This window comes from Muscardinus avellanarius (assembly GCF_963383645.1).
Source record: "Muscardinus avellanarius genome assembly, chromosome: 16".
NCBI lineage: Eukaryota > Metazoa > Chordata > Mammalia > Rodentia > Gliridae > Muscardinus > Muscardinus avellanarius.
Genome location: NC_137802.1, coordinates 63219261 through 63246576, shown reverse-complemented (window position 1 = coordinate 63246576; position 27316 = coordinate 63219261). Strand labels below are relative to the sequence as shown.

At 39.6% G+C, this 27316-nt stretch overlaps 1 protein-coding gene across 1 annotated transcript in view; it reads right to left on the bottom strand.

Annotated features, from left to right (window-relative positions):
- The window catches only part of MAP2K6 (mitogen-activated protein kinase kinase 6), a gene marked incomplete at its 3' end in the record, with an annotated part of 42052 nt that extends 20866 nt beyond the window's left edge, over positions 1-21186 (bottom strand). The window contains exons 1-6 of the mRNA XM_080713645.1: positions 21125-21186; positions 6014-6062; positions 5368-5481; positions 3344-3463; positions 2972-3088; positions 2192-2243 (exon numbers count right to left, since the gene is read on the bottom strand). Coding sequence (XP_080569771.1) covers positions 2192-2243; positions 2972-3088; positions 3344-3463; positions 5368-5406 — 328 coding nt within the window. The 5' untranslated portion in view covers positions 5407-5481; positions 6014-6062; positions 21125-21186. The remainder of the gene's footprint in view (positions 1-2191; positions 2244-2971; positions 3089-3343; positions 3464-5367; positions 5482-6013; positions 6063-21124) is intronic.
- Positions 21187-27316: the final 6130 nt, after the last annotated feature.

Genomic DNA, 27316 nt, shown 5'->3' with positions numbered 1-27316 from the left:
CAAGCATGTTCAAACAACCAGTTCTGATTGAAGCCCTACAAGGGACAGGTCAAAGGTCACTCACTGCATGATGATAAGTTATAAACCCCAGGATGCCAGAGCCCAGGGCAGGGGACAGAAGAAGAGGTATTACTGAATAAATGTAAACCTTCACACTAGAAAGATCTAACCCACACACCTCAATAGATAATCCACTCATATCTCTGGAAAATGGAATTAGAAATAAAAGTGTTTTTTTTTTTTCATTTGTGATGCTTTTTGCAAAGGATATAGAAAAGAAGAAAAACGTTATTGTAAAAGGTTTGAAAATTAGCCCTTATAATTTTTCTCTTCAACTGGCCGGTGTATTAATTTTATTTTGACAATTTTTAAATATATATTTGCTAATAAGAGTTGGTAACTGATCATTGATATTTGCTAATAAGAATCTCTTAAACATATGTACAGATTTTATTTTGATAGCTTTTAAATATATGTTCTCTTATAAGAACTGATATCTTTTAAATATATATTTAAATTTTCTAGAAAGAATTGAGTATTTTGTAATTTGAAAATAAGTCTTTAAAACCTTTCACATTTGTGGGTAATCCACATTATTTTGCCCATCTATATTCCCTCCCATTTATTTTCCTTATCTTCAGTCCTCCCATTTTTTTTCTAATTTTTAATACTACCTATTAATAATAATGATAGGCACACCATCGCTCCTAGGCTCACAGAGTTTAACAATCAGCCAGACCCCCAAACTCCTATCAGCAATCAATACTTCCCATTAATGTCCTCAAAGACCTGGTTAGCGTATCTCTCTCACAAAGCTTTCCCTGACTACAGTCTCCCGGCAGGAGTGAGTGCTTGTTTTGCATTCTATCCATACTGCTTCCACATTTGGTATTTTTCTGTCAGATGGTTTCTCTTTTCAAAATTTTTGTTGTTGTTGTACACTTATTTCTTTGTTGAGAATTTCTTCATAGAATTTTAGTAGAAATATGTTTTCATAGACACCTTTCAGTGTATCTCTGACCTCTAAAAATGATTATTAAAAAGTGATGACAAGAAACAGATGGATGGATGGATGGATGGATGGATGGATGGATGGATGGAGAGACAGACACGAGAAAAGAAGAGAAGGAGAAAAAGAAGAGACAGAACTTCTGCCTCTTATACCTCTGCTTTTTTTTTTTTTTTTTTTTTTTTTTTTTGTGGGTCTGGGGATGGAACCCAGGGGCATTTGACCTCCGGGCTACACCCCCTTCCCTATTTTTTATTCTTTATTTTGAAACCGGGTCTCACTGAGTTGCAGAGGGCCTCACTAAGTAACTGAGGCTGTCCATGAACCATGATCCTCCAGGTCTCAGCCTCCCTAGTGCTGGGATTACAAGCGTGTGCCACCATGCCCGGCTTATACCTCTGCTTTACTCCAGAGTTTTTCACACTTCAGTGTGTACAAGAATCACCTGGGGATCTTGTAAAATGTAGGCTCTGGTGCATCCGCTGACCATGCCTTGCTAACAGGTCTCTGCACGGCGGCCAACACAAGATACTCTCTAAGATTCTCAAGGGCATCATCCCACAGCTCTGCTTGATAACAGAGAATTCACACTCAATTTAGGTAAAATATAAAGCCCGTGTTTTCTTATGCCCAGAGCCAAGAGAAAGAGTAGCTACTACTTATAGCTTGGATCTTAAACGTCCTCCCAAAGGTCCATATGTTAAAGGTTTGGTCCCTAGCTTGCTGCTCCTGAAAAAGTGGTAGACACTTTACAAAGTAGAACCTAGTGGGAGGTCTTAGGTCACTGGGAATATCCCCTGGAAGGTGATCGTAAGACCCTGGTCTCTTCTGTCTTCTCTCATTCATTCCTGGTAATAAGGTGAATGAGGTTCCTTTGCCACCGTGATATATTGCCTTGCCTCCGGTCCAAAAGTAACGAAGCCAACAGACCATGGACTGAAACGTCAAAACTTGGAGCCAAAATAAACCTCTCCTTTCTATAAGCTGATTGCCTCAGTGTATTTTGTTACAGTAACAGAAAGCTAACACAGCTACTTATATGGTTTGCTAAGCATTCCCAAAGGAGAGTCCCTTAGTTCTCTTGCCTGGCTCAATTCCACATCCATCTGTGTGAAGAAAGAGGGGAAGCAAAAGAAATAATTTGTTAAAAGAAATAGTCAAGGGAGCTTTGTGGGTGCTTACCTCGATGAATGACAGAGAGCTTACTGTGTAAATGTTCTAATGCTTTTACAATCTGCAAGAGAAACACAAAGTAGATTTATTTAGCCCATCACTGGAAAGAAATTGAATGTTAAATAAATTCAGGTTTATTATCCCTGGCTTAACATCCCCGAGTGAGGTATTTCTTCCAGTAGCGGCAGTCCAATCCAGGAAATTCCATAGGAATTTACACAAATTGTTTGATATAGTCCAGAAAGGACTACATCTAATGGCAGAGACTATGTCTCACTCATCTATCTTGCGTTTCTTTAGCCTCAGGCATCGTCTCTTTTCTACCCTCCTGAACCTTGGTAAGTCATTAAGGTAGCAACCCTTTCTGCTTCTCTCTCTCTCTCTCTCTCTCTCTCTCTCTCTCTCTCTCTCTCTCTCTCTCTCTCTCTCTCTTCTGCTTCCTTTTATACTTACTAGCCTTAAGAAAACATTTAAAAATCTATACATGAACATTGAAGTAAAGTATGGATGTCAGAAGATAGACAATGAAAAGGTTGTAAGAACAGAAGCAACCACTGATGAGAGGTACCAAATGTAGAATTTACCAAGTCAAGTCAGTGGTGACAGCTACACAGTGCTCAGAAGGAAAAACGCTCATTCACCCACCCTCCCAAGCACTCATGTATTCAACAGATGTGTATTGGATGGTGTTTAGGGTACATGTCTTGTTTCTTCAAACTGGGGATACAAAGACATATAAGGTCTACACATCTCCCATTCTCCTTGGAGCAGACTTTATGGTATACTCACAGAAACTGCTATCTTCCCTAAGATGTCCTCTGGGATTGTTTGGCCTTTATCAATAACTTGTTTGTAGAATTTATCTAGTGACGTATCCATGAGCTCCATGCAGATCCACACATCACCCTGGAGACCGATCAGTTCGGTGATTAATAAAAAGAATGGAAAAGGGAAGGGGGGGAGAAAAAAGGAAATAGTCAACACTTGTCCTGAAGAACTATTTCTTGCTTGAATTTTTGGAGGAAATGTAGTTTTCATTTGGGACCTCCTAGGAATTTATGAACGAGAAAGTCTCTCTCCAGAGACAGGCAGGATACTTGGTTGATCAGAGAAAGTGAAGTTATTGTTGTCCATGGGACTGTGAAAGGAAGGGTCACCTACCTCCCGGAAGAGCGCGCCATAAAAGGTGACGGTGAATGGACAATCCACTGTCCTCATGGAAACATCCAAGTCCATCAATAGCCTTTTCTGCTCCTGGCTATTTACGGTGGCCCGGATCCGCTGAATGGGAATGCATGGGAAACTGATGGTTACTACCCTGAGGCTGAGTCAGTGCCTGAGGCTGGCACCTCGTGGGGCCCCATCCCGCAAACAGTTCAGAAAGTCACAACCGCTGGCGCCACCTCCCGCAGACCAAGCCTGGGTACTCAGCTGTTTGTAACAGTTGTAAAGTAAGGAAGATGGTATGCCCTTTGGTTTTCCCAATAGTCCCTAGTAAGGAGCAAACAGACAGTATGTCTTAGAGCATGGAAAAATGTTTGGGGATGTATTTCCACACTGCAAAAGCAATCTGGTTTGCTGTGTTGTATATATCTGTATGTTCAGTGCAAAGAGGTTGTAACATTAATTACACTTGTTTTATAGATGCTGTTTATTAGAGATCCTCTTTGGTAACATGTGGGAGTACAGTAACTACAGTCAGTCCTCTGTATCCCTGGGGGATTGGTTGCAGGTGCCCCCTACCCCAGATCCTAAAATCCACAAATGTTCAAGTCTTATATAAAGTGGTATAGTACTTGTACACAACCTACACATAATCTTCCATATACTTTAAATCATGTATCTTTTGTATATTTAAATTATCCCTAGATTACTTTTGGAGGGGGAACTGGGAGCTCAACCAAGGGACATTTTATCTCTAAGCTATATCCCCAGCCCTTTTTATTTTTTATTTTGAAAGAAGATCTCACTAGGTTGCCAAGGTAGGCTTTGAACCTGTGATCCTCCTGTCTCAGTATCCCAAGTACTGGGATTATAGGCATGTACTATCACACCTGGCCCTAGATTACTTTAAATAGCTAACACAATATAAATGCAACATAAACAGTTTTTATGCTATACTGTTTAGGGAAAAGTGATGAAGAAAATCCTATATGTGTTTAGGACATTTTTATGTTCACATTTTTTATTTGTGGTTGATTGAATTCACAGAGGCAGAACCCACGATAAGGAGGGCCGACAGTATTGGGAATAAACAGCAACTCGAAGACAACTGACTTAGCTATAGAAAACAGAAAGAATCAAACAGAAATGAAAAAGCCACTCGTTTCTACATAGGAATTCTGAGAGAAGAAAACCTGTCACAGCCACAAATATAGCCTTCCAGAAACAGGACGATGTCATGAACTGACAGGAAAGATATGATATCGCTGGGCTTTCATGTGTTTTATCTATTTATCAGAATCACTGGAACAGACTGGAAAACAGACGAGAGAGGGGAAGACAGCTCCATTCTCTAAGAGGAAGGGGGTCCAAATCTCCTTCCATTGTTAACAAGGGTCCAGGTCTACCAACTAGTCTACAGAAGGTAATTCCCGAAGATCCTTCTAGAATCCGCTGGAAAAACATATGCTGATACCAAATTTCTGTCCATAGCTCAGCAAAGAAGCAAACTTACTCCAGCGGTACTTCACCCTCCTATTTCTACGGAGACAATTTTCTCTGTTTCCATTTCTTGATTTGCAGGGACAATTCTTTAAAAGCATCAGAACAGAGACTTAAAGAGACTCCTGCCTCATAAAGGCCAAGCACAACGTGAAAATTTTAGTTTGGATGCCGACTGGGAAAACCAACAGAACGCCACCACCGCTCTGGGATGAACAAAGAAGCTTTCATTTGGACCCAGTATTAAATGAGGTTAATTCTTTGAAGTGTGATGAGGACATCGTGGTTGTATAAAAACTAAAAATGGCATGTGAGAGCAGGTAGTGAAATAAATAAAAGGTAGATGGGACATATCCATATATTTAAAGAAAAATACTATACCCTGCAAAAAAAAAAAAAAAGTCACTTCTTTTTCACCCTAACTGAAGATCATCTTATTTCTACAGAAAGTTCTGGTTTGCAGTAGGGATGGGCAAACGCATACGCCGCAGATAGAAAACGTGGGGGAACATCAACTCTACCTTCACCGCCATGATCTGCCCGCTGGGCACGTGCCGCATCCTCTCCACCACCCCGTACGCACCTCGTCCCAGTTCCACTATAGGCTCCAGGTCATCTGCCTTCACCTCAAAGTTCTGTAAGAGCAAAGGAATGACATCAGAGAAACCAGCAAACCGGACATACAAACTGGACGCTCCCTCTGGTTTCCGCTATGTTCTGCCGGTCACTGCTGGGGTTTCTCACCTGTCAAAACAGCCACTGAAAGGAAGAAGACACCAGGCGCACCAGGAAAAGCTTAGGTTCCCCTGAGAGGCCACCTGCCTGTCACTGGCCACCCAGAGACTCCACGCCACTCAACTCGGGTTTTCAAATGGTTCAGCTGAAGCGGTCCACACTGCAGTTCTCTAGCCACGCCCCCTGGATTATTTGTATAGCTACTATTAAGACTGATGGACTACGCGTAGGTGGCTTTGAGGACTGCCTTCCCAAGAGATCATCTACTCCCCTTCAAACCCTCCAGGAAAACCACAGTTCAATTCACAATTCAATTGGGTGATCTATAGGTACACTCTATATATACTATGCATTATATATTATATATTACATATAATGTATATCACATATAAAGTGATCAAGGTATTAACTGGCAGACATGACTTTTCTCACCTGATTTCCAATAGAAATACAAGCCTTGGAGTCTAAATCTCGTGGTGGCCTAAGAAAGATAAAGTAGAAAAGAAGAAACATGAGATGCTTAGTTGACTATGTTCTTCCCAAATCATCTGCAACCAGACAGGTTTTTCCTTAGAAGAAGAAGTAGTTCATGACTTGAGTAAATCAGCCTAAGAATGTGAATAGTACAGGATATTTTTTCAGTACTGGGGATTGAACCCAGGGGTATTCTACCTCCAAGTTTCACTCCCAGCCCCATTTTTTATTTTTATTTTGAAACAGGGTCTCACTAAGTGGCGCAGGACCTTACTAAGTAGCTGAGACTGGCCACGAACCTGCAATCCTCCTATCTCCTCCTCCCAGGTACTGTGATTATAAGCATGTGCCACCACACCCAGCCTAATAGTACAGGAATTGAATTAAAAATTAAAATGGATTTGGGTAGCCAGGTGTGATGGCTCATGCCTGGAATCCTAGTACTTAGGAGGCCGAGACAGGAGGACTGTAGCTTGGAGGACAGCCTCAGCAACACAGCACGACTCCCAGCAACCTAGCAAGAGACTGTTTCAAAACAAAAACTAAAAAAGGGCTAGGGTAGCAGCTCAGAGGTAGAATGGCCCCGGATTCAGTCCCTAGAACCACACACCTAAATACATACGTATACACATACACACACACACACACACACACACACACACACACACACACTCGGTTATTCATCTCTTTGAGCCTCCATTTCTTGTTCAACATGGGGAATATCAGTGTACCTACCTTGGAGAGCAGGAATGCATGTTAATGAGATATCCCAAGTAAAACGACTAGAGGAATGCTTCCCATACAGTAAATATCCAAAACACAGGGGCCATCAATACCACTACAGTAAGCTTCAAACCCGTTCTTTCACTCAAGAGCATCAACCTAGGCAAATCACTTTGCCACTTTCCCACAATTATTGTGTGAAGAGCAACAAATTGGGCATGGTCCTATTAACTCACAAAATTCACAGAACCTAAGAATTTCAAATCTAGCCCCTTCCTTTACAGGTGGACAAAAGATCCAGAGAGGTGAAACAACTTGTCCCAAGTCACAGAAAAGTTAGGTCTCCTGACTTCCAGCATCCTTTCTCCTATAAGAGACTGTCTAACCAAGTCCAGGATACTTCATTTGTGCATAGTAGACATACTATTCAAGGGTCACCCCAGCAGCCAGAAGTCGGGTAATTTTGTTTTTTCGAACTTTCCCATGAGTAATTATTTCTGTTCCTTCTGTGCTTCTCAGTCAGTAGCATTCTACTTCAAAGAAAGACATTTGGGCTTTGGCTGTGCACCTAACTAGGAGCCTAGAAAGGCATTTTCTTGAAAACATATGTACCTAAAGCATCATGGCAGAAGTCACAAATGCCAAGAAACGTACAGGGAGCATGGTCCAACAAACAGAACAACTAGAGGCTACAGACAGGAGCCCTGGTGCTTTCCTTACACAGTATGACCAAACGGGGGACAATTCAAGCCGCTCTGGACATACTTGCATGACAGAACTGTCTTCAAAGAACACAAGTGGAAGGAAGGAGGGAGGATGAAAGAAAATGAGAAAATAAATTTTTGCCAATCATGATTTTTCTCGGTTCCAATGTACTATGATCCTTCTCTTCTGCTAAAACTAAATACACAAACTATGAAAGAAGGCATACAGACAGATATAAACACAAATTAAGATTTTAATGGCAAGCCTTAGCTTGCCTCAAAATCTCCATATGCACATTTATATTTGTTTATTTATTTTATACTTTAGTCGGTGTGTTTTAGCCCCACATCATAAAGTAGTTCATAGTGATGGTGACATACATGCACACAGGACTTGGTGGGTTCCCCCCAGCAGATCAATGAAGGAATCATTTCCATGAACATTGTATATATATATGTAAGAATACCAATGTCAATCTCAATAGCCTTTATGGGAAAGCAAGGGAGAATGGTAAAGGATACAGAAGATTACTTAAAGTTTTTCTATATTAACTAGAAACTGGGGACTAGGAGGGAAGAAGAAAAAACAGAATAAAGCAAATAAAAATAAACATACACACAAACAGCAGTGGCCTTTGGTGTATCTTTTGTTTCTGAGAGGTAAATTTATCTTCAGAAAAGGCCTCCAGAAAAGTGGTTATCCACTTGTAGAAAAATCTAAATCCCTACTTCTCACCCTGCATAAGCATCAACTCAAAATGGATCAAAGACCTGAAAATTAAAGTCTGAAATTACTAGGGGAGGACATAGGTCCAACATTCTAACATATAGGCACAGGTAGAAACTTCCTCAATAAGACTCCCAAAGCTCAGGAAATTAAAAGCAAAAATTAAGAAATGAGATGGCATTAAACTAAAAAGTTTCTGCTCATCAAAGAAAACCATAAAAGTCTAAAGAAAGAAAGAATCTACAGAAAGGGAGATATTTGCCAGAAATCCCTCTGATAGAGGATTAATATCTAGAATATACAAAGCACTTAAAAGACTTTACACTAAAAAAAACATATAACCCAGTCAAAAAATGGGCAATTGAACTAAATAGACCCTTCATAAAAAATACAAATGTCCAATAGATATTTGAAAAATGTTTGACATCATTAGCAATCAAAGAGACACAAATCAAAACTACACTGAGATTCCATCTAACCCAATCAGAATGACATTCATCAAGAAGGGCATGGTGGTGTACACTTGTAATCCCAGCATTTGGGAGGCTGAGACAGGAGGATCGCACAGGTTCAAAGCCAGCCTCAGCAACTTAGTGAGACCCTGTTTCCAAATAAAATATAAAATAGGTCTGGGAGTGTAGCCCGGAGGTAGAAAGCCCCTGGGTTCTATCCCCAGTATCACAAAAAATAAAGTCAAACAACAATAAATACTGGTGAGAATATGGGGAAATAGGAACTCTTATACACTGTTGGTAGGATTGCAAATTAGTGCAGCTGCTTTGAAAATCAGTGTGGAGATTCCTCAGAAAACTGGGACTAAAATCAGATTATAGTAATACATACACATATATTAATAATACATGCATTATATATAAAAATAGCCAAATTATGGGTTCTACCTAGGAGTCCATCAACAGATGAATGAATTACAGTGTTATGGGATATACCCACAGTGAAATTCTACTTGCACTAAAGAAGAACAAAATTATATCATTTGCTTGAAAATGGATGGACCTGGAGAACATCTGTCAAGTGAGATTAGCCAGTCACAGAAGGTGAAGGGTCATATGTTTTGTCTCATATGTGGAAGGTAGGGAGTAAGCAGGATACCAGGGGGGCTGCAGATAATGGAGCCAGGGAGGTAACACAGGGGAAGGAGAGGGAAGAGAGAGGATCAAAGGAATTACTCCAATCGCCATTATGTCAATATGTGAGAATACCAATGTGGATCTCAATACCCTGTATGGGGAAGGAAAAAATGGAAAAGGAGCAGAGGAAAACCCGCCAGGTGTTGTGCGCATGTATGTCACAATCACTATGAATTACATTATGATGTGAAATCATAATGTATCAATAAAAGTATAAAGAGAAAAGTGGTTTAGCATTCAGTATAAAAGTACCAAAGTACAGACCAATTATTTCATCAATCTTTTAGAAAACTCTCGTAGGACTGGTTTTTTGCTAAATGTGATTTAATTATACTGATGGAAATAATATTTGTGCTAAAAATAGAGTATATAACAAACATTTTTAAAGAGGTACACTAAAATATTATATGAAATTACCTTTGTGTATAAAATATATACAATACATAAATAAATTTTGTATTTAGACTCGGGCCCTATCCTGGGAATATAAATCTGTAATGTATATACAAATATTCTAAAATTTAAAAATCTAAAATTTAGGAAAAAGGAAAAACCTTCCAAAAGAGTTAAAATTCTAAAAATCTAATTTCTCATTCTTAAAATGTGAAAAGCTATTTTTCTTTAGTTGTCATCATTTGTCTGTACCAACTGCAACAGTCCTTTGAAATAAAGATGAATACAAATTGAAACATTTTTAACATAATTTAAAAAAAAAATCCAGCCGGGCCTGGTGGTGCAAACTTGTAATCTCAGTATTCGAGAGGCTGAGACCAGAGGATCGAGGTTCAAGGACAACCTCAGCTACTTAGTGAGGCCCTCCGCAACTCAGTGAGACCCAGTTTCAAAGTAAAGAATAAAAAATAGGGTGGGGATGTAGCTCAGAGGTCAAATGTCCCTGGGTTTCATCCCCAGACATGCAAAAGAAAGAAAAAAATAATCTTTTTTTTTTTTTTTTTTTTTTTTTTAACTGGGAATAGAACTCAGGGGCATCCTACTTCTGAGCTCCACTCCCAGCACAATTTTTTATTCTTTATTTTGAAATAGGGTCTCACTAAATTACTAAATTACAGAGGGCCTCAGAAGTTGCTGAGGCTGGTTACAAACCTGTAATCCTCCTGTCTCAGCCTCTCAAGTACTAGGATTACAAGCATGCAAAGCCACAAGGCCTGGCTTTAATGCTGTATCTTTTTAAAAGTATAAGAGAAGCTGGGCCTGGTGGCACACGCTTGTAATCCCTGCGCTTGGGAGGCTGAGACAGGAGGATCGCACGGGTTCAAAGCCAGCCTCAGCTACTTAGTGAGGCTCTCAGCAACTTAGTGGACCCTGTTTCCAAATAGAATATAAAAAGGTCTGGGAGTTTAGCCCAGAGGTAGAAAGCCTCTGGGTTCCACCCCCAGTACCACAAAAATAAATAAATAAATAAATTAATTAATTAATTAAAAAATAAAAGTATGAGAGAAGAGAAAAGTTACTAATTAGTTGGGGCTCTCTCCATTTTCTTGCCAATCAATGAAGACATCAGATAAGATGGCTTCTAGGTTTATATTCTTAAATTTTATACCAAAATTGGTAGGTTATATCCAGTGGTCCAACTGATCAGGACTTTAAGTTTTAAGTTTCTTTTTTTTTTTTTTTTTTATTTTATGACCAAGGATATGCTATGGGTGCCATTGTAACCTAGGTAACCTTTACTAACTGGCCTTCCACAAAACAAGTTTGCAGACCCTGACTGCATCCTAAGCTTAACCTGATAGGAGGTCATGGTGCCATTTTCCAGATTAAGAAAACTGAAACGCAAACAATCCTGGTGATTTTCAGAAGCCATGCAGCTATTAACAGAGCTGAAAGTTATCCAAATCCCAGTCTTGACCCAAGAAGGAGAAGAGAAAGAGGAAAAGAAAACAATAAAACTGGACCAAGTGCTTTACCAGCTACCATGATTCCCATCCAAGTCTGATTGAATAAGGATCCTGGCTCCCAGTACCTAGGCTTCCTCTAATAAAAATAATTAGCCCACCAAGCCTTGGGGCCTTTGGGTTCATCCAGTCTGCCAGAAGCACCAAACAGTGGGTTCAAGACTGACAGCTCTGATTGGATTAATTGACAATGTTCTTTCTGTTCAGGACTGAGCATATTAGTTTGCCTGAGGCATTGAGACTATGCAAGCTTAAACTATGAATGGACGTTCTGTCAATTATTTGATATTTTAGTCTTCTGGGAAAAGAATCAACTTTATTACAAAATTCTTTGCCTGGAAGACCAAAGTTATTCACCTGACACTAGTATTTTATATGAATAAGCAGTTTTGGCTTACTAGAATAATTATGTATAATTCTATATGAATAATTAATTCACTGGTTACTGTTATTTTTTCTATTCAGTTATTTAACAAGTCTTATCAAGTACCTACTTGGTCCAGAGACTATACTAGACTGTGCTTTAATTTTTTACAACTTTTAGAGATACTTTTCTGCCAGGCGTGGCAGTGCACGCGTGTAATCCCCACGCTTGGGAGGCAGAGACAGGAGATTCATGCAGGTTCGAAGCCAGCCTCAGCTACTGAGTGAGGCTCTCAGCAACTTAGTGAGACCCTGTTTCCAAATAATATATAAAATAGGTCTGGGAGTGTAGCCCGGAGGTAGAAAGCCTCTGGGTTCCACCTCCAGTGCCACCCCCTCCAAAAAAATAGATACTTTTCTCTATTTCAGTGCAAAGAATTGACATTGAAAGAGATGAAACAACATAAAGTCCTACAAAGAGATGATGACATTGGAACCCAGACCTGCACCATGATGACTTAAGCTACAGAAGCAAGGATCCTACACGACTAACCAAGAGCTGTTCGAACACAGTCCCACCCAGTCTAATGTACGGCTAAGAAGACATAATTGAGAGTCAGAAATCTGAGTTTATATGCCAGCTCTTCCACTTAGAAGCTATACCATAATAATAAACAACTTGGGGTTACCTAACAATGAACAATCACAATGGGCCAGGCAATAGGCTAGAATGTAACGAGCCATCTAATCCTCACAACAGCCGCATCATTGTGCATTCCTATTTTGTGGAAAGGGAAACTAAGGCTTACTGCAATTAAGTATCTTGCCTAAGGTATCCAACTAATAAAGCTTAGATTCTCCAGTATAAAACAAAGACATCTGACTCTTCTTACCCATGAAGCTATGTGGAACAACTTTAACCCTTACACAGTTCTGTTGTTTATCAAGTGAGGGGGGGCTGACTCCTGAATCTTCTGTGAATGTTAAAATAATATTGACTAGCAGACTTTTTTTTGAATTAGTTACCAACAGTCAAGTGAAGGGACAGCTCAGAATCCTAAGTCAAGACACATTGGTGAGCCTGGAATGGTGCTGGTGAAGCACACCTGTAATCTCAGCACTTGGGAGGCTGAGACAAAAGGATCATGAGTTTGGAAGCAGCCTCAGCAATTTATGGAGACCTTCAGCAGCTCAGAGGCAGCATGTCTCAGGGTTCAATCCCCAGTACCAAAACATAAAAAGTCACATTGGTATTGGCAACTCAGATAAAGAGCTCAAACACTGGCAACTCTGAGAAAGCACTCAAGCAGACAGACCACACACACTGAACTGGAGAGAACGGAGCTCTGTCTCCGGCTCTTTACTTTTGTGTAGCACGGCAGAAGGAGGCAGTGTATACATGGGAGAAATCACCAAGCCAACCTCAAAAAATTGCCAAGAAAAATACAAAACGTGGAAGCTACTTCTTTAGAAGTACAAATTTAAACCTCAGTTTTAAAATAAGAAGGCGCTATGAGATAAAATGGGATAGTCCACAATAATGAACTGATGCTTTGGGCTTTATACAGTGAAACAACAACAAAAATGTATTTAAAGTGTATTCTACCGCATGAGGGGAAGTCAAATTAGAAACTATTTTACTCTTACATAACTTCTTATTCATTTTTTTTTTTTTTACAAGGAAGGTTCTCATACATTTGTAAAATGCACAAAATTAACATACATTAGGCAAGGGTAGAGAATGAAAATTTAAAGGGAAGGAATAAAGGACAGCTGTGTGGTTGATGAAAGAAAACTGTGTGTGGTGCGGGTGGGAAGTGTTGGAAATCAAACCTGGAGCCTCACACATGTTAGGCAAGCGCTCTACCCTCTACAACAGAGCTCTAGCTCCAGCCTGATATAAGAATATATCTTAGCCGGGCGTGGTGGCGCACGCTTGTAATCCCCGCATTTGGGAAGCGGAGACAGGAGGATCCCGCAGGTTCGAAGCCAGCCTCAGCTACTTAGTGAGGCGCTCAGCAACTTAGTGAGACCCTGTTTCCAAATAAAATATAAAATAGGTCTGGGAGTGTAGCCCAGAGGTAGAAGGCCCCTGGGTTCCATCCCCAATACAACATCAAAAAAAATTATATATATAATTTTTATATTATATATATTATATATTATAATAATTGTAATATATATTATTGTAATTTATTACAATATATTGCAATATAATATAATATATAATATAACATATTATATATTATATATAATAAACAATTATATAATATATAATATATCATATATAATATAAGAAAAATTATATAATATATATATATATATATCTTAAAGAAAACACAAAAAGAACAGAAAGCAACAAAACTAAAAACAAGAAAACACTAAAGATATTCTTCCAAGCTGGGTGTGGTGGCACACACTTGTAATCCCCGCGCTTGGGAAGTGGAGACAGGAGGATCGCGCAGGTTCGAAGCCAGCCGCGCTAGCTTAAGAGACCCTGTTTCCACATTAAAAAAAAAAAAAAAATGTATAAAATAGGTCTGGGAGTGTAGCCCATGATAGTATAGCCGGGGCTTCCAGGAATCCCAATAACACACACAAAAAAAGATATTCTTCCAAAAATATCAATAAAATTGATAAACTTCAAGCAAAATAGCATGCAAAAGAATAATAATAAAATAAATCTCAAGTAAAGAAATAGGATGAAAGACACCAATTACTAGTATCAGAGAAAAAACAGCCTATCACAATAGATCCTGTAGATCCTGCTGCATAATTATAAAATACTGTGGCAACTTTACTCATAAATTTTGATACTTAAAAAAAAAATGGAGGCTGGGCGTGGTGGCGCACGCTTGTAATCCCCGCGCTTGGGAGGCAGAGACAGGAGGATCGCGCAGGTTCGAAGCCAGGCGCGTGAGCTGGCTTAAGAGACCCTGTTTCCAAATAAAAATATAAAATAGGTGTCTGGGAATGGAGCCCGGAGGTAGAAGGGCTTCCAGGAACCCCAGTACCACCAAAAAAAAAAAAAAAAAAAAAAATGGAGCAGCCGGGCAAGGTGGCGCACGCTTGTAATCCCAGCATTTGGGAGACTTGAGACAGGAGGATCGCAGTTCGGGGACAGCTTCGGCTACTTAGTTGGGTCCTTTATAAATCAATGAGACCCTGTTTCAAAATAAATATAAAAAAAATAGGGCTGGGGCATAGCTCAGAGGTAGAATGCCCTTGGGTTCCATCCTCAGTACTACAAAAAAAAAAAAAAAAAAAAGGATCAACTTCTCAAAAAATGCATACTACCAAATGTCTGTCTGAGAAAATAGATAATCTAAATAGTTGTGTCTATTAAAGAAATCAAATATATAATTTAGAAGTTCCAGAAAAAATACGCATGCACATTTGGTTTCACAAAAATACTTAGATTCAAAAATTAACACCAATTTTACACAATGTGTAGCCAAAAATAAAAGGAGAAATACTACTAAATCACTTTTTTTTGGTGGTAGTAGGGATTGAACACAGAGCACAGAGGCATTCTACTATTCCCCTAGCCCTATTTTTATTTCTTTTTTGGGGGGGTGGTACTGGGGTCTCTGAAAGCCCTTCTACCTCCGGGCTACACCCCCAGACCTATTTTATATTTTTATTTGGAAACAGGGTCTCTTAAGCCAACGTGTCTGGCTTCGAACCTGTGCGATCCTCCAGTCTCCGCCTCCCAAGCGCGGGGATTACAAGCGTGCGCCACCACGCCCAGCTTTATTCTTTATTTTAAAACAGGGTCTAAGTTGTAGAGAGCCTTACTCAGTAGCTGAGAATGGCCTCAAAGCTGGGATACTCCTGTCTCAACCTCCAATGTACTAGGATTATAAGTGTGCACTACCATGCTGGGCTCTATCAACTAATTATTATGAGACCATATTATCTTAATAGATTAATAAAAAAGAAGAGAAGACACAAAAGGTATATAAAATAAATCACCACAGGCCAATGTCTCTCATGAATTTTGATGTAAAAATATTCAATAAAATCTTAGAAAATCAAATATAAGGTTGTATATTCTTATCAATCTAATTTAACATAGTACCAGACATTTTTTTTTGGGGGGGGGGGAGTACTGGGGATGGAACCCAGGTGCATTCTACCTCTGAACTAAGCCTCTTAATTTTCTTTCTTTCTTTTTTTTTTTGAAACAGGGTCTCACTGAGTTGCAAAGGCCCTCACTAAGTAGCAGAAGCTGTCAGCGAACCGAGATCCTCCTGTCTCAGCCTCCCAAATGCTGGAATACCAAGCGTGAGCCACCATGCCCAGCTAGTACCAGACAGTATTGCCACTTCAATAAGGCAAAAACAAAAGTAAAAGAAAGAGAGGCTAGAAAGGAAGAAATAAAACTGTCTCTGTATACAGATGGTATGATTATCTACATAAAAAATCCTGAAAACTTTGCAAAAAGCTTCTACAACTAATAAGTGAGTTTAGTAAGCTCACAGGATCAATACAAAACCATCAATGGCATTTTAATACATTGACCTGAACAGGTGAAAAACAAAATAAAAAACTGAATGCCATTTGAAATTGCCCCCCCAAAATTAAGTACTTAGGTATAAATATTAATAAAACTCAACATAGATGATCTATCTTGTAAAATGTTGATGAAAGATATTTTAAAAACCTAACTACTATCCAAGCGTGGTGGCGCACGCTTGTAATCCCAGCATTCAGGAGGCTGAGGCCAGAGGATCACGGTTCGAAGACAGCCTCAGCTACTTAGTGAGGCCCTTTGCAACTCAGTGAGACTCGGTTTCAAAATAAAGAATTAAAAAAACAAATAGGGCAGGGGGTGTAGCTCAGAGGTTGAATGCCCCTGGGTTCCATCCCCACACCTGTAAAAAAAAAAAAAAAAAAAAAAAAACCTTAACTACTTGGAGAAATTTACCATGTTCATGGATTGGAATCCTCAGTGTAATAAAGATGTCATCAATCCCCTTAACTAAAATATAGGTCAAACTCAATTTCTAATAAAATGTCATCAAGTTTCCTTGTGGACATAGATAAGCTTTATTCTGAAACTTACATGAAAAGAGAAATGCCCTTTGAAGAGCTGATGTAACTTTGACAAAGCAGAACGAATTGAGAGGAATCACTCTTCCAGTGTCATGACTTCATATGGAGCTGCACTAATCAACAGAGTGTGATACTGGCAGAAGAACAGACACATAAATCTATGGAATAGAGTAGATAGCCCAGAAATAGATGAAAACAAATGTGCCCCACTGAGAGTAGACAAGAAAGCAAAGCAATTTAATGGAGGAGCAATAGCCTTCTCAGACAGATAGACCAAAACTAACTGAAACCCACGTGACAAAAATACGTAAAACTCCACCTAGACTTTATAACTTGTACCAAAATTAACTCCAAATGGATTCTGAACTTAAGTGTAAAGCTATAACATTTCTAGACAAGAACAGAGAAGACCTTCAGGACCTAGGACAAGGCCAAGCATGAACTGCAAGAAGAATAACTGATAAATGGAACTTAATCAAAATTAAAACCTTTTACTTTGTGAAAGGTTTGGCTAAAAGGATGAGAAGAAAATTTATAGACTGGGAAAGAATATTTTCATATTTTTTACTTTAAAAAGTCATGTCTCAAATGTATAAATAACTCTGAAGTCAATAGTAAAAAAAATCTCCTTGGTTGGGAGGCAAAAGATAGACACAGACATCTCACCAAAAAATAGATGGAAAATATATACCAAAAAAAAATCCTACCTAATTAACCACTAGAGAAATTAAAATTAAAGCTACAGCGATGTAATATCCATCAGAAAATATAATATAAAAACATTGATAATACAAAAATCTGGCAGGGATGTAGAGAAACTGCATCACTCACACATTATTGGTGAAGAGGAAGAAAGTACAATTACTCTGAAAAAATAGTTTGACAATTCTTTCAAAATGGAATAAATGGATTTAACCATATAAACAATCAATTGCACTATTGGTAATGTGTCCCAGAATAAATAGAATTTATTTCCATGCAAGAACTTACACAGGACTATTCATCATGACATCATTCATAATAGCCCAAACTGAAAGCCATTTATATTCCCTTTAAAGGCTGAAGGATTAAATAAGTAGTATTTAACCCTACCATGGAACTATACCCAGCAATGAAGTAAAACAAGTTACTGATACAAGCAACAACTTGAATGAGCCTCAAGGAAATTAAGCTGAATGAAAAATACCAACCTCAAAAGGAGATATATGAAATATGAAGCCGGGCATGGTGACACATGCCTACAATTCAAGTACTTGAGCAGCTGAAACAGAAGGATCACAGGCTCAAGGCTCACTTCAGCAACTTAGTGAGGCCCTCAGCAGCTCAGGAAGATTCTCTTTCAATATTAGAAAAAAATGAAAGGTCTAGTGGTGTAGTTCTGAGATAGAATACCCGGGGATTTAATCATCAAAAACATCAACAACAGCAAAAGAAAAAATAAATGCATGATTCTATCTATATGACAATCATAAAGTCACAAAATTACAATGGATTAGTGGTTGCCAGGATTAGTGGTTGCCAGGGATTATGAATAGGGACATAGGAAAGAGCTAAGTGTGATTTTTAAGGGGTAATAGAAAGTGTGTGGACTTGTTTCTGGGTCTTCTATTCCACTCCATTGGTCTATGTATCTTTTTTTGTGCCAGTAACATGCTGTTTTTAGTACAATGGCTTTGCAGTATAGTTTAAAGTCAGGTATTGTAATTCGATATTAGTCCTCTTATTGGAGGAGTAGATGGCAAAAATCTTCTCCCATTCTGTTGGCTCTCAGTTGGGGTTCTTAATAGTTTCCTTTGCTGTACAGAAGCTTTTCATTTTCATGCAATCCCACATATTGATCCGCCTTTTAGTTTCTTGTGCCTTTGGGGTCTTGTTGAGAAAGTTTTTGCCTGTGCTATGTGTTGCAGTGTTGGACCTATGCTCTCTTCAAGGAGCCTCAAGGTGTCTGGTCTAATTTCCAAGTTCTTGATCCATCTTGAATCAACTCTTGTGCGGGGTGGAGAAAGTGGGGTTTATTTCCATTTTTCTGCATATGATTAACCAGTTTTACCAACACTATTTGTTGAACAGGTTATCTTTTGTCCAGTGTATCCAAAAGGCTTATAGAACTAATCAAAAAATTCAGCATGGTGTCTGGATACAAAATCAATCTTAAAAAATTAAAAGCTTTTCTGTATACCATCCATAAATCCACTGAGAAAAAAATCCAGAAAATACTTCCACTCAGGATATCTCACACAAAAATAAAATACTTAGAAATAAACTTCACCAAGAAGGTAAAAGACCACTACAAAGAAAATTATATAACATTGAAAAATAAATTGAGGAAGAAGTGAGAAGATAGAGCTTCCATGTTCATGGATAGGCAGAATAAATATAATCAAAATGGCCATACTTCCAAAAGTGATCTACAAATTCAATGTAATACCCATTATATTACCTCACAGACATAGAAAAATCAGTCCTTAAATTCATTTGAAACAACAAAAAACCCAGAGTAGCCAAAGTAGTTCTCAGCAACAAAAACCATGCAAGAGGAATCACAATACCTGACTTTAAACTATACTACAAAGCCATTGTAATAAAAAACAGCATGGTACTGGCACAAAATAAGATACATAGACCAATGAAGCAGAATAGAAGACTCAGAAACAAGTTCACACACTTTCAGCCAATTGATTTTTTACAAAGGAGCCAAAAAATGCACTGGAAAACAAGATAACCTATTCAACAAATGGTGTTGGCAAAACTGGTTAACCATATGCAGAAAATTGGAAATTAATCCCACTTTCTCACCCTGCACAAGAGTCAATTCAAGATGGATCAAAGACTTGGAAATTAAACCAGAGTTCTTGGAAGCTCCTTGAAGAGGGCATAGGTGTAACACTGCAACACACAGGCACAGATAAAAACTTTCTCAACAGGACCCCAAAGACACAACAAATTAAAAGGCGAATCAATACATGGGATTGCATGAAACTGAAGAGCTTCTATTCAGCAAAGGAAACTGTTAAGAACCTCAATCGAGAGCCAACAGAATGGGAGAAGATTTTTGCCACCTACACCTCCAATAGAGGACTAATATCTAGAATATACAGAGAACTCAAGAAACTCAACACTAAAAAAACAAATCATCCAATCAAAAAATGGGCAAGTGAACTAGACACTTCACGAAAGAAGAAATTCAAATGGCCAATAAATGCATGAAAAAATGCTCAACATCACTGGCAATCAGAGAGATGCAGATCAAAACTACCCTGAGATTTCACCTAACTCCAACTAGAATGGCCATCATTCAAAACACAAACAACAACAGATGCTGGCGAGGATGTGGAGAAGTGGGAACTCTAAGACATTGTTGGTGGGATTGCAAATTAGTGCAACCACTTCGGAAAACAGTATAGAGAATCCTCAGAAGAATGGGAATAAATCTACCATTTGATCCAGCAATACTACTTCTGGGTATCTACCCAAAAGAAAAGAAACCAAACTACCAAACTAATGCATGTGTATCTATGTTCACAGCTGCACAATTCACCATAGCCAAACTATGGAATCAGCCAAGATGTCCATCAACAGATGAATGGATAACAAAACTGTGGGATCTGTACACAATGGAATTTTACTCAGCCATTAAAAAAAAACTCATTTATATCATTTTCAGGGAAATGGATGGAACTGGAGGACATTATGCTAAGCAAGGTTAGTCAGTCACGAAAAATAAGAAATAAGATGAGAGTTAGGGAGAAATGGGTCATAGGAGGAACTCTAGATGAAAAAGGAAATCCTATACAGGAGCAAACAAGGATTTCATTCCTTCCATGCAAATATTTTGGCAGCTGGTTTTACCTCCAGCTGAAGGAGAGGTACCCTCCCTACCCTACAGGCAGACAATATAGAGGCTCCTCTAGACAGAGGAGATGTCATGCTCTATCAAGACCTCAGTTCATTCCAGATGTATAGCCACAGTCTCAACTGATAAAGAAATATTCCTTTACCTCATTCTGCCTCCTGTTTATATGAGATAGGATTTAGGTTTCAGAATGTGGGTCCTTACCAAATACCCTCTTCCATCTTGACTCAAGTTTTATAATGCTGTTTCTCACAGGCGTTTGTTTATTTATTCGGACCTACTGGGAGAAGCAAGACAGTCCACATCCAGGGACCATTCTGGGCTTACAGAGGACCTCAGGGGCCAGAGGCATGTGGCACTCAATTTTTAACCAGTGATGTAAAACACTGACTTCCAAGCTACCCACTGACTCTGCACTGAAGGTGATCATTTCAGGTCTCAGAACAAGGAAGTTGCTTCCCCCTTAAAAGGCTCTGCTTTCTAACAACTACATCCAAAGACGAGGCTCTGCTCAGCCCCCATTGGAAAGCTGCGAAGTTCATGTGTGGGCAGTAAGATGATCCTCTTGCCAACTTACGTGGAACTGGTCTGAGGTTGTTCAAAGGCTTCTTTTGGAATCTTAAGGCCAGGGTTTCGCTTCTTGCCTATGGGAAAAGAGAAGAGGTAAGGACAAAGTTAAAGTCTACGTCCCAGCAAGAGAGCAGCGGCAGAGACTGTCATGGGGGGCAAAGAGCTGCCAGGAGCACTCGGTCTCCTCTCCACTTCCTCCCAGGTTGTCCGCACAGGACGAGGACCCACACACCAGCCAGCCCAAAGCTTCCCAGATGCAAATCAAAGTCACAAATGACCTTTTCATTGACCCAGGGTGAGAGATCAGGGTCAGAATGCCAACCCTCTCCTCCTAGAAAGATGCACCCTCTGGCCCTGCTGACAATGGCATTCCAACCTGTTTTTTTTTTTTTTTCATATAATCATAATGGCAGACCATGATGTTATAGTTTGGGTTTTTTTTTTAATGTCATTCAAAAGTAGTCCGTTTTCTAAATTATCTGTGAACAATCATGAGAATTAAGAATGGAAATAAAATAAAAACTACTTTTCCACAGTTCAGCCCTGCCCCATTCCTCAGCCACCTGCCACAATTTGAAAAACCTAAAAAGATTGTTGGGCATGATGACACATGCCTGTAATCCCAGCACTTGGGAGGCTAAGATAATAGGATCACAGGTTCGAGGTCGGCCTCAGCAACTCGAGACCCTCAGTAACTTAGTAAGACCCTATTTCCAAAGAGGAAAAAAAAAGGCCAGGGGGTTTAGCTTGGAGGTAAAATGTTCCTGGATTTAGTCCCCACTACCACAAGAAAAAGAAAACCCTAAAAGAGTATTTAAAACCTAAACCCTAGAGTGATATTGATTTACATTTGCTTTGCTCCTAAAAGGATTAAGATAACAGATGGGCTCATGCAAGTAGTTATTGCTTCTTCTTTGGAGCCCAGATGGAAAGGTAACCTGATGTTGTTTGCACCTAGGCTGAAACTACATGGGAGTTTAGCTGGAGTACTTGTGTTGGTGAGTTCAAAAGAACGGACTGAGAAAGGCTAGCTAGCTCAGGAAGCAGATCGGAGACAAATCTTGTACGGAGCTGAAATTTTCTTCATCTACAGAGATCCTGTGTCTCAGTGCACTTGGCAGAGGAAACAAACCCAGAGCAGGGCAGAATGAATGCCCGGGTACCATGTCCCTTCTCACACCTCTTCTCTACGTTGCAAATGAGCACTTTGAAGCGGATACAAGCCTTGGTTAAGGTACCAGGTGGTTGAAAAGAAACTGAAGTCAATGTAAACTGTCTACAGGAAAATGACATCCAGAAACTCTGGTGACTTGATTAGCATCACACAACCAGTAATGGCTTAGACAAAATCAGAGGCCATCACTCCTAACACCTAGCCTTCCTTCTACTCTTCCACAATGGTAGAAGGACAGAGAGGACCAGAGAGTGGGTAAGGAAGCATAGGCTTTCGAATTTGAAAATAACCAACTTATGTCTGGTCCTTCCATTCACCAAGCAACCTCCGGAGTCACTTTTCATTTGCCTCTGGATAGCCTCAATTGTAAAATATGGAAATAACCTCAATATCTACATCATCAGATTGTGAGAATCACATCAAAGTAGATTAAAAACACTGAGACCCCACAAGAATCTGTTAACAACAAAAAGATCTGTATAGACTTGTTTTATGTATGTATGTATGTATTTTTGGACAGGAGATTGAACCCGGGGCATCCTATCTCCAAGCTATACTTATAGCCCTATTTATTTTTTATTTTGAAATAGGGCCTCACTAAGTGACAGAGGCCACACTAAGTTACTGAGGCTGACCACAAACCTGCCATCCTCCTGTCTCAGCCTCCCAAATACTGGGATTACAGGCATGTGCCACCATGCCCATCTTAGTCTCATTTTTTTTAAAAATCACTTAAGAAATTCATGAACAATACTAGTTACATTATCAGGACCCTATGTATAGTCATGTATTCTTTATTCTATTCCTTCAAAATCCACTATCTCAGTCAATCTGCCAAGTTTTTGTAGAAAAAACAAAAAAAATAGAAAAAAAAGAAAGTACACTGTTTGTACACTGTAATAAACATAAAGATAGCCAGGCGTGGTGGCAAATGCTTGTAATCCCAGTACCTGGGAGGCTGAGACAGGAGGATAGCAGGTTTGCAGCCAACCTCAGCTACTTAGTGAGGCCCTGTTTCAAAGTAAAGAATAAAAAAATAGGGCTGGGGGTATAGCTCAGAGGTAGAATGCCCCTGGGTTAAATACCCAGTACCAAAAATAATAAATAAATAAACAAATAAATAAATAACTTTTTAGGAAAACCTTCAGTAAAATTTTTTCTCAATCCCCAACTTATTTCCCTCTATGCAATTTATAAGACTCAAAACTCAGCCAGGTGAGGCGTGGTGGTACACACCTGTCATCGTGATACTTGGGAAGCTGAGACAGGAGAATCACAGATGTGAGGCAAAACCCTGTAATAAACATAAAGATAGCCAGGCGTGGTGGCAAATGCTTGTAATCCCAGTACTTGGGAGGCTGAGACAGGAGGATAGCAGGTTTGCAGCCAACCTCAGCTACTTAGTGAGGCCCTGTTTCAAAGTAAAGAATAAAAAATAGGGCTGGGGGTATAGCTCAGAGGTAGAATGCCCCTGGGTTAAATACCCAGTACCAAAAATAATAAATAAATAAACAAATAAATAAATAACTTTTTAGGAAAACCTTCAGTAAAATTTTTTCTCAATCCCCAACTTATTTCCCTCTATGCAATTTATAAGACTCAAAACTCAGCCAGGTGAGGCGTGGTGGTACACACCTGTCATCGTGATACTTGGGAAGCTGAGACAGGAGAATCACAGATGTGAGGCAAAACCCTATAATAAACATAAAGATAGCCAGGCGTGGTGGCAAATGCTTGTAATCCCAGTACATGGGAGGCTGAGACAGGAGGATAGCAGGTTTGCAGCCAACCTCAGCTACTTAGTGAGGCCCTGTTTCAAAATAAAAAAATAAAATAGGCCTGATAATGTAGCTCAGAGGTAGAACAACTCTGGGATCAATCACCAGTACCAAAATAATAATAATAACAACAATAATAGTCATAGTAATAATAATAATAATAATAGTAATAAAGGTTCAAATCTCATCATACCGTTCTCTGCTCTTCTGAGTTAGTCAACACAATACAATGCCAAGATGTATAGTCAACATAATACAATGCCAAAATGAAACCGCTTAGAGCTTTACCATGTACAAGGAACACGTCTAGGTGTGAGATTTGATTGTGAGAACCCAAACAGATATATGGCCTGATTCCAACTATCCTCATCCTTGGGCCTTGGTCAAACAGACAGAAAATGCTATTTTAATGGGATAATCCAGTAAGGGATAAAAGACAGACTCAACCTGTTCAAATAACTACACACATATTTGGGTATAGCTGACAGGTAATTTAGGTAATCCCAACAGATACAATCCTATAGTCTTCTCAAATTTAAAATTAAAAAAATAAGCCAAATATTTTTGCTTGTGAATAAGAGCCTCCAGTGGTCACTTAAACAAACCAAAAGCAGATGTGACCCTTAAGATTTCTCCATCTTCCTCTTTATTTCTAACTCAGTTCTTAAAGGAAGCATATAACGAGATTTATTGAGAAAACCTCCTTTGAAAATCTTCAACACATTAATTCATTAGGACTAATTATTAATAGCGATTATTACACCATAACTTAGTTTATCATCAAAGCATCTATTTTAAAAATAGTTAAGAGAGAAACTGAGCGTGGTGGCACACACCTATAATCCCAATATTTGGGAAGCTAAACCAGGGGGATTGCAGATTTGAAACCAGCCTCAGCAACAAAGCAACTCTCAGAGACCTCATGAGATTCTGTTTCAAAACAAAAAATAAAAAAGAGCTGGGGGTATAGCTTGGAGGTAGAATGCCCCTAGGTTCAATCTCTAGTAACACACACACACACACACACACACACACACACACACACACATCATTAAAAAATAGGAGAGAGACCAAAGAAATAAATGACCTAACAATAAAGTCTTCCAAGTAGGAAAAGAAGGTCCCTGGTCCTCTCTCTACTTTGCCTTGACATCCAGCACCCCATGTACCAGCAAGATCACTCTTCCCCTGGACTTCCTACCTCCTGGGTTAAAAACAACAACAACAACAACAACAAACAAACAGCATCCTATCTTCAGACTCAACCTCTGACTTTATATAAAAGTTAGAGACCTGCATAGTCTTCAGAATTTCCTTATATTTCAAAGCATAGCTACTCCTGACAGTAACAAGAAAAATAAATAGTTCCAGAAGACATAAAACCTAGCTGAATGACACTGTTAAAAAATACCTTGTCTTCATTCCAAGAAGTAGATCAAATAAAATGAAAATCCTCAACATGTGCGCACACACGCACACACACACACACACACACACACACACACACACACACCCCTCTTCAGTGTTTACTTACTTGCCTATCTCTGAAAGAGGGTGTCCCCCTGATGAGGTTTTCTAGGGTGCAAGGAGGGCCAGGAGAAGAACATCCCACGGAAGCCATTCTTTACTTAGCTCCAAAGACCACACAGCTCAGCTGGGAGAAGCAGAAGCGAACAGAATAGACTCCACCTCCTCCTGGAGTCAGGACTGCAGGGAAACCTCTGAGAGTTCCTTGTTCCTGGGGAAACTGCAGCTTCGGGAAGGGAGGAGGGAAGTGGATCCATGTGGACACGGAGGCACGCGTTAATCATTAACCAGCCTTGGAGAAATAAATCTATAAAGTAAGTCTGGCTGGTGCAATGTTCTCCAGACTTTCTGTAAATGCCCTCTTTCATTTCTTAAAAGAAAGAAAAACAATACGTGGCCAGTTTCCAGCTGTGTTTATTTCGGAGCAATCTGTCCTCCCTAGGAAGGCTGCCAACACCTGACACTAACACTGTGGTGAAAAAAAGAAAAAAAATTAATGAGAGGGAGTGATATGAATAATAAGGTCGAGCGGCCAACTGCATGAAACTGTCTTTTTCCCTCGATATTTATTCTAACACAAAAAAATATATAGAAATAGAAATAGGCTTCCTATTACACCAGGTACTTACAACAAGCCTTTTCAGAAAGAATCCTATATTTATCTGCCCTCTTCTTGGTAGAATCTGCAAATAGGAAGCTTTTCCAGCCCGATCGGGCGTATTCAGCCTTTAATTATATCAGCCCCAGTCACACCCATGTGTGTTTTCTCTGAAAACAGTGTAGCCTCAACACACATATATATATTTGCAAAATTCATCATAAACTAAAGCCAGGCCATTATAACCCTGGCCTGGAGCAAAATGGCACTGCGGGAAAAAAACATTTAAAAAAAAAACCTTGTCAGTAGTTTGGAAAAAAAAAATGTACCAAGCCACAGAAATGTTCCCTGGCTTTGACTGTACGGAAATGATGGGGTACCCATGAGGTCTTGCCCAGTACCCACTCCCAGAGGGCAAGCACAAAGGACTTCTCTGATGTACCTCATTACATAAAGGAGAAAATCGTGCTCCGGTGCCAACCCAAACAGCACGGGAACCGCACATGGCCCACAGAAGGTGGCATCCTGAGGACACGCCGATGCCCAAAGATTTGTCAGCTCGACCGAGGGCTGGAGACCAGAACCCAGAGGGTTTATGATTATTGACACAGTTCCACAGAAGGATGGCAGAGCTTGCAGTGCCAATTTTATTTTTTAAAAAAAAAAAACCCGTTTCCCAATAGGAACGGGATTTGCAGCCAAGTTACTGGCAACCTAGAGGCCTTGGCTGCCCTCTGCTTACCACTTGCATCTGGGCTTAAGTTCCAAGCGTAGTTGGCACGAAAACTGGCCGAGAAGTGTCATTAGATGTTATCCAATGGCAGTGATCGTATGTGAAGCAACGGATGGAGCAGGGCAGAGGAACAGAAGTGCAGAGAGAAAGCTGGCTTTACTACACAGACAGAGGAAAGTGGACAGGGACCGTTCAAGTCCCAAAACCACCTGACCGCGTAACATTCAGACCGAGGCAGTATGCCAGCCGTCTTAGGAATGTCATGAAGCTCAGAGAAGAAAAGCCCCAAAGCGCATTTGAATACTTACAGTCACCATGACCTGGAAATAAATATCCTGGGAGCTCACCTGTCACCCATGCTGTTTCCCTCTACCTGGAGGGCTCTCACC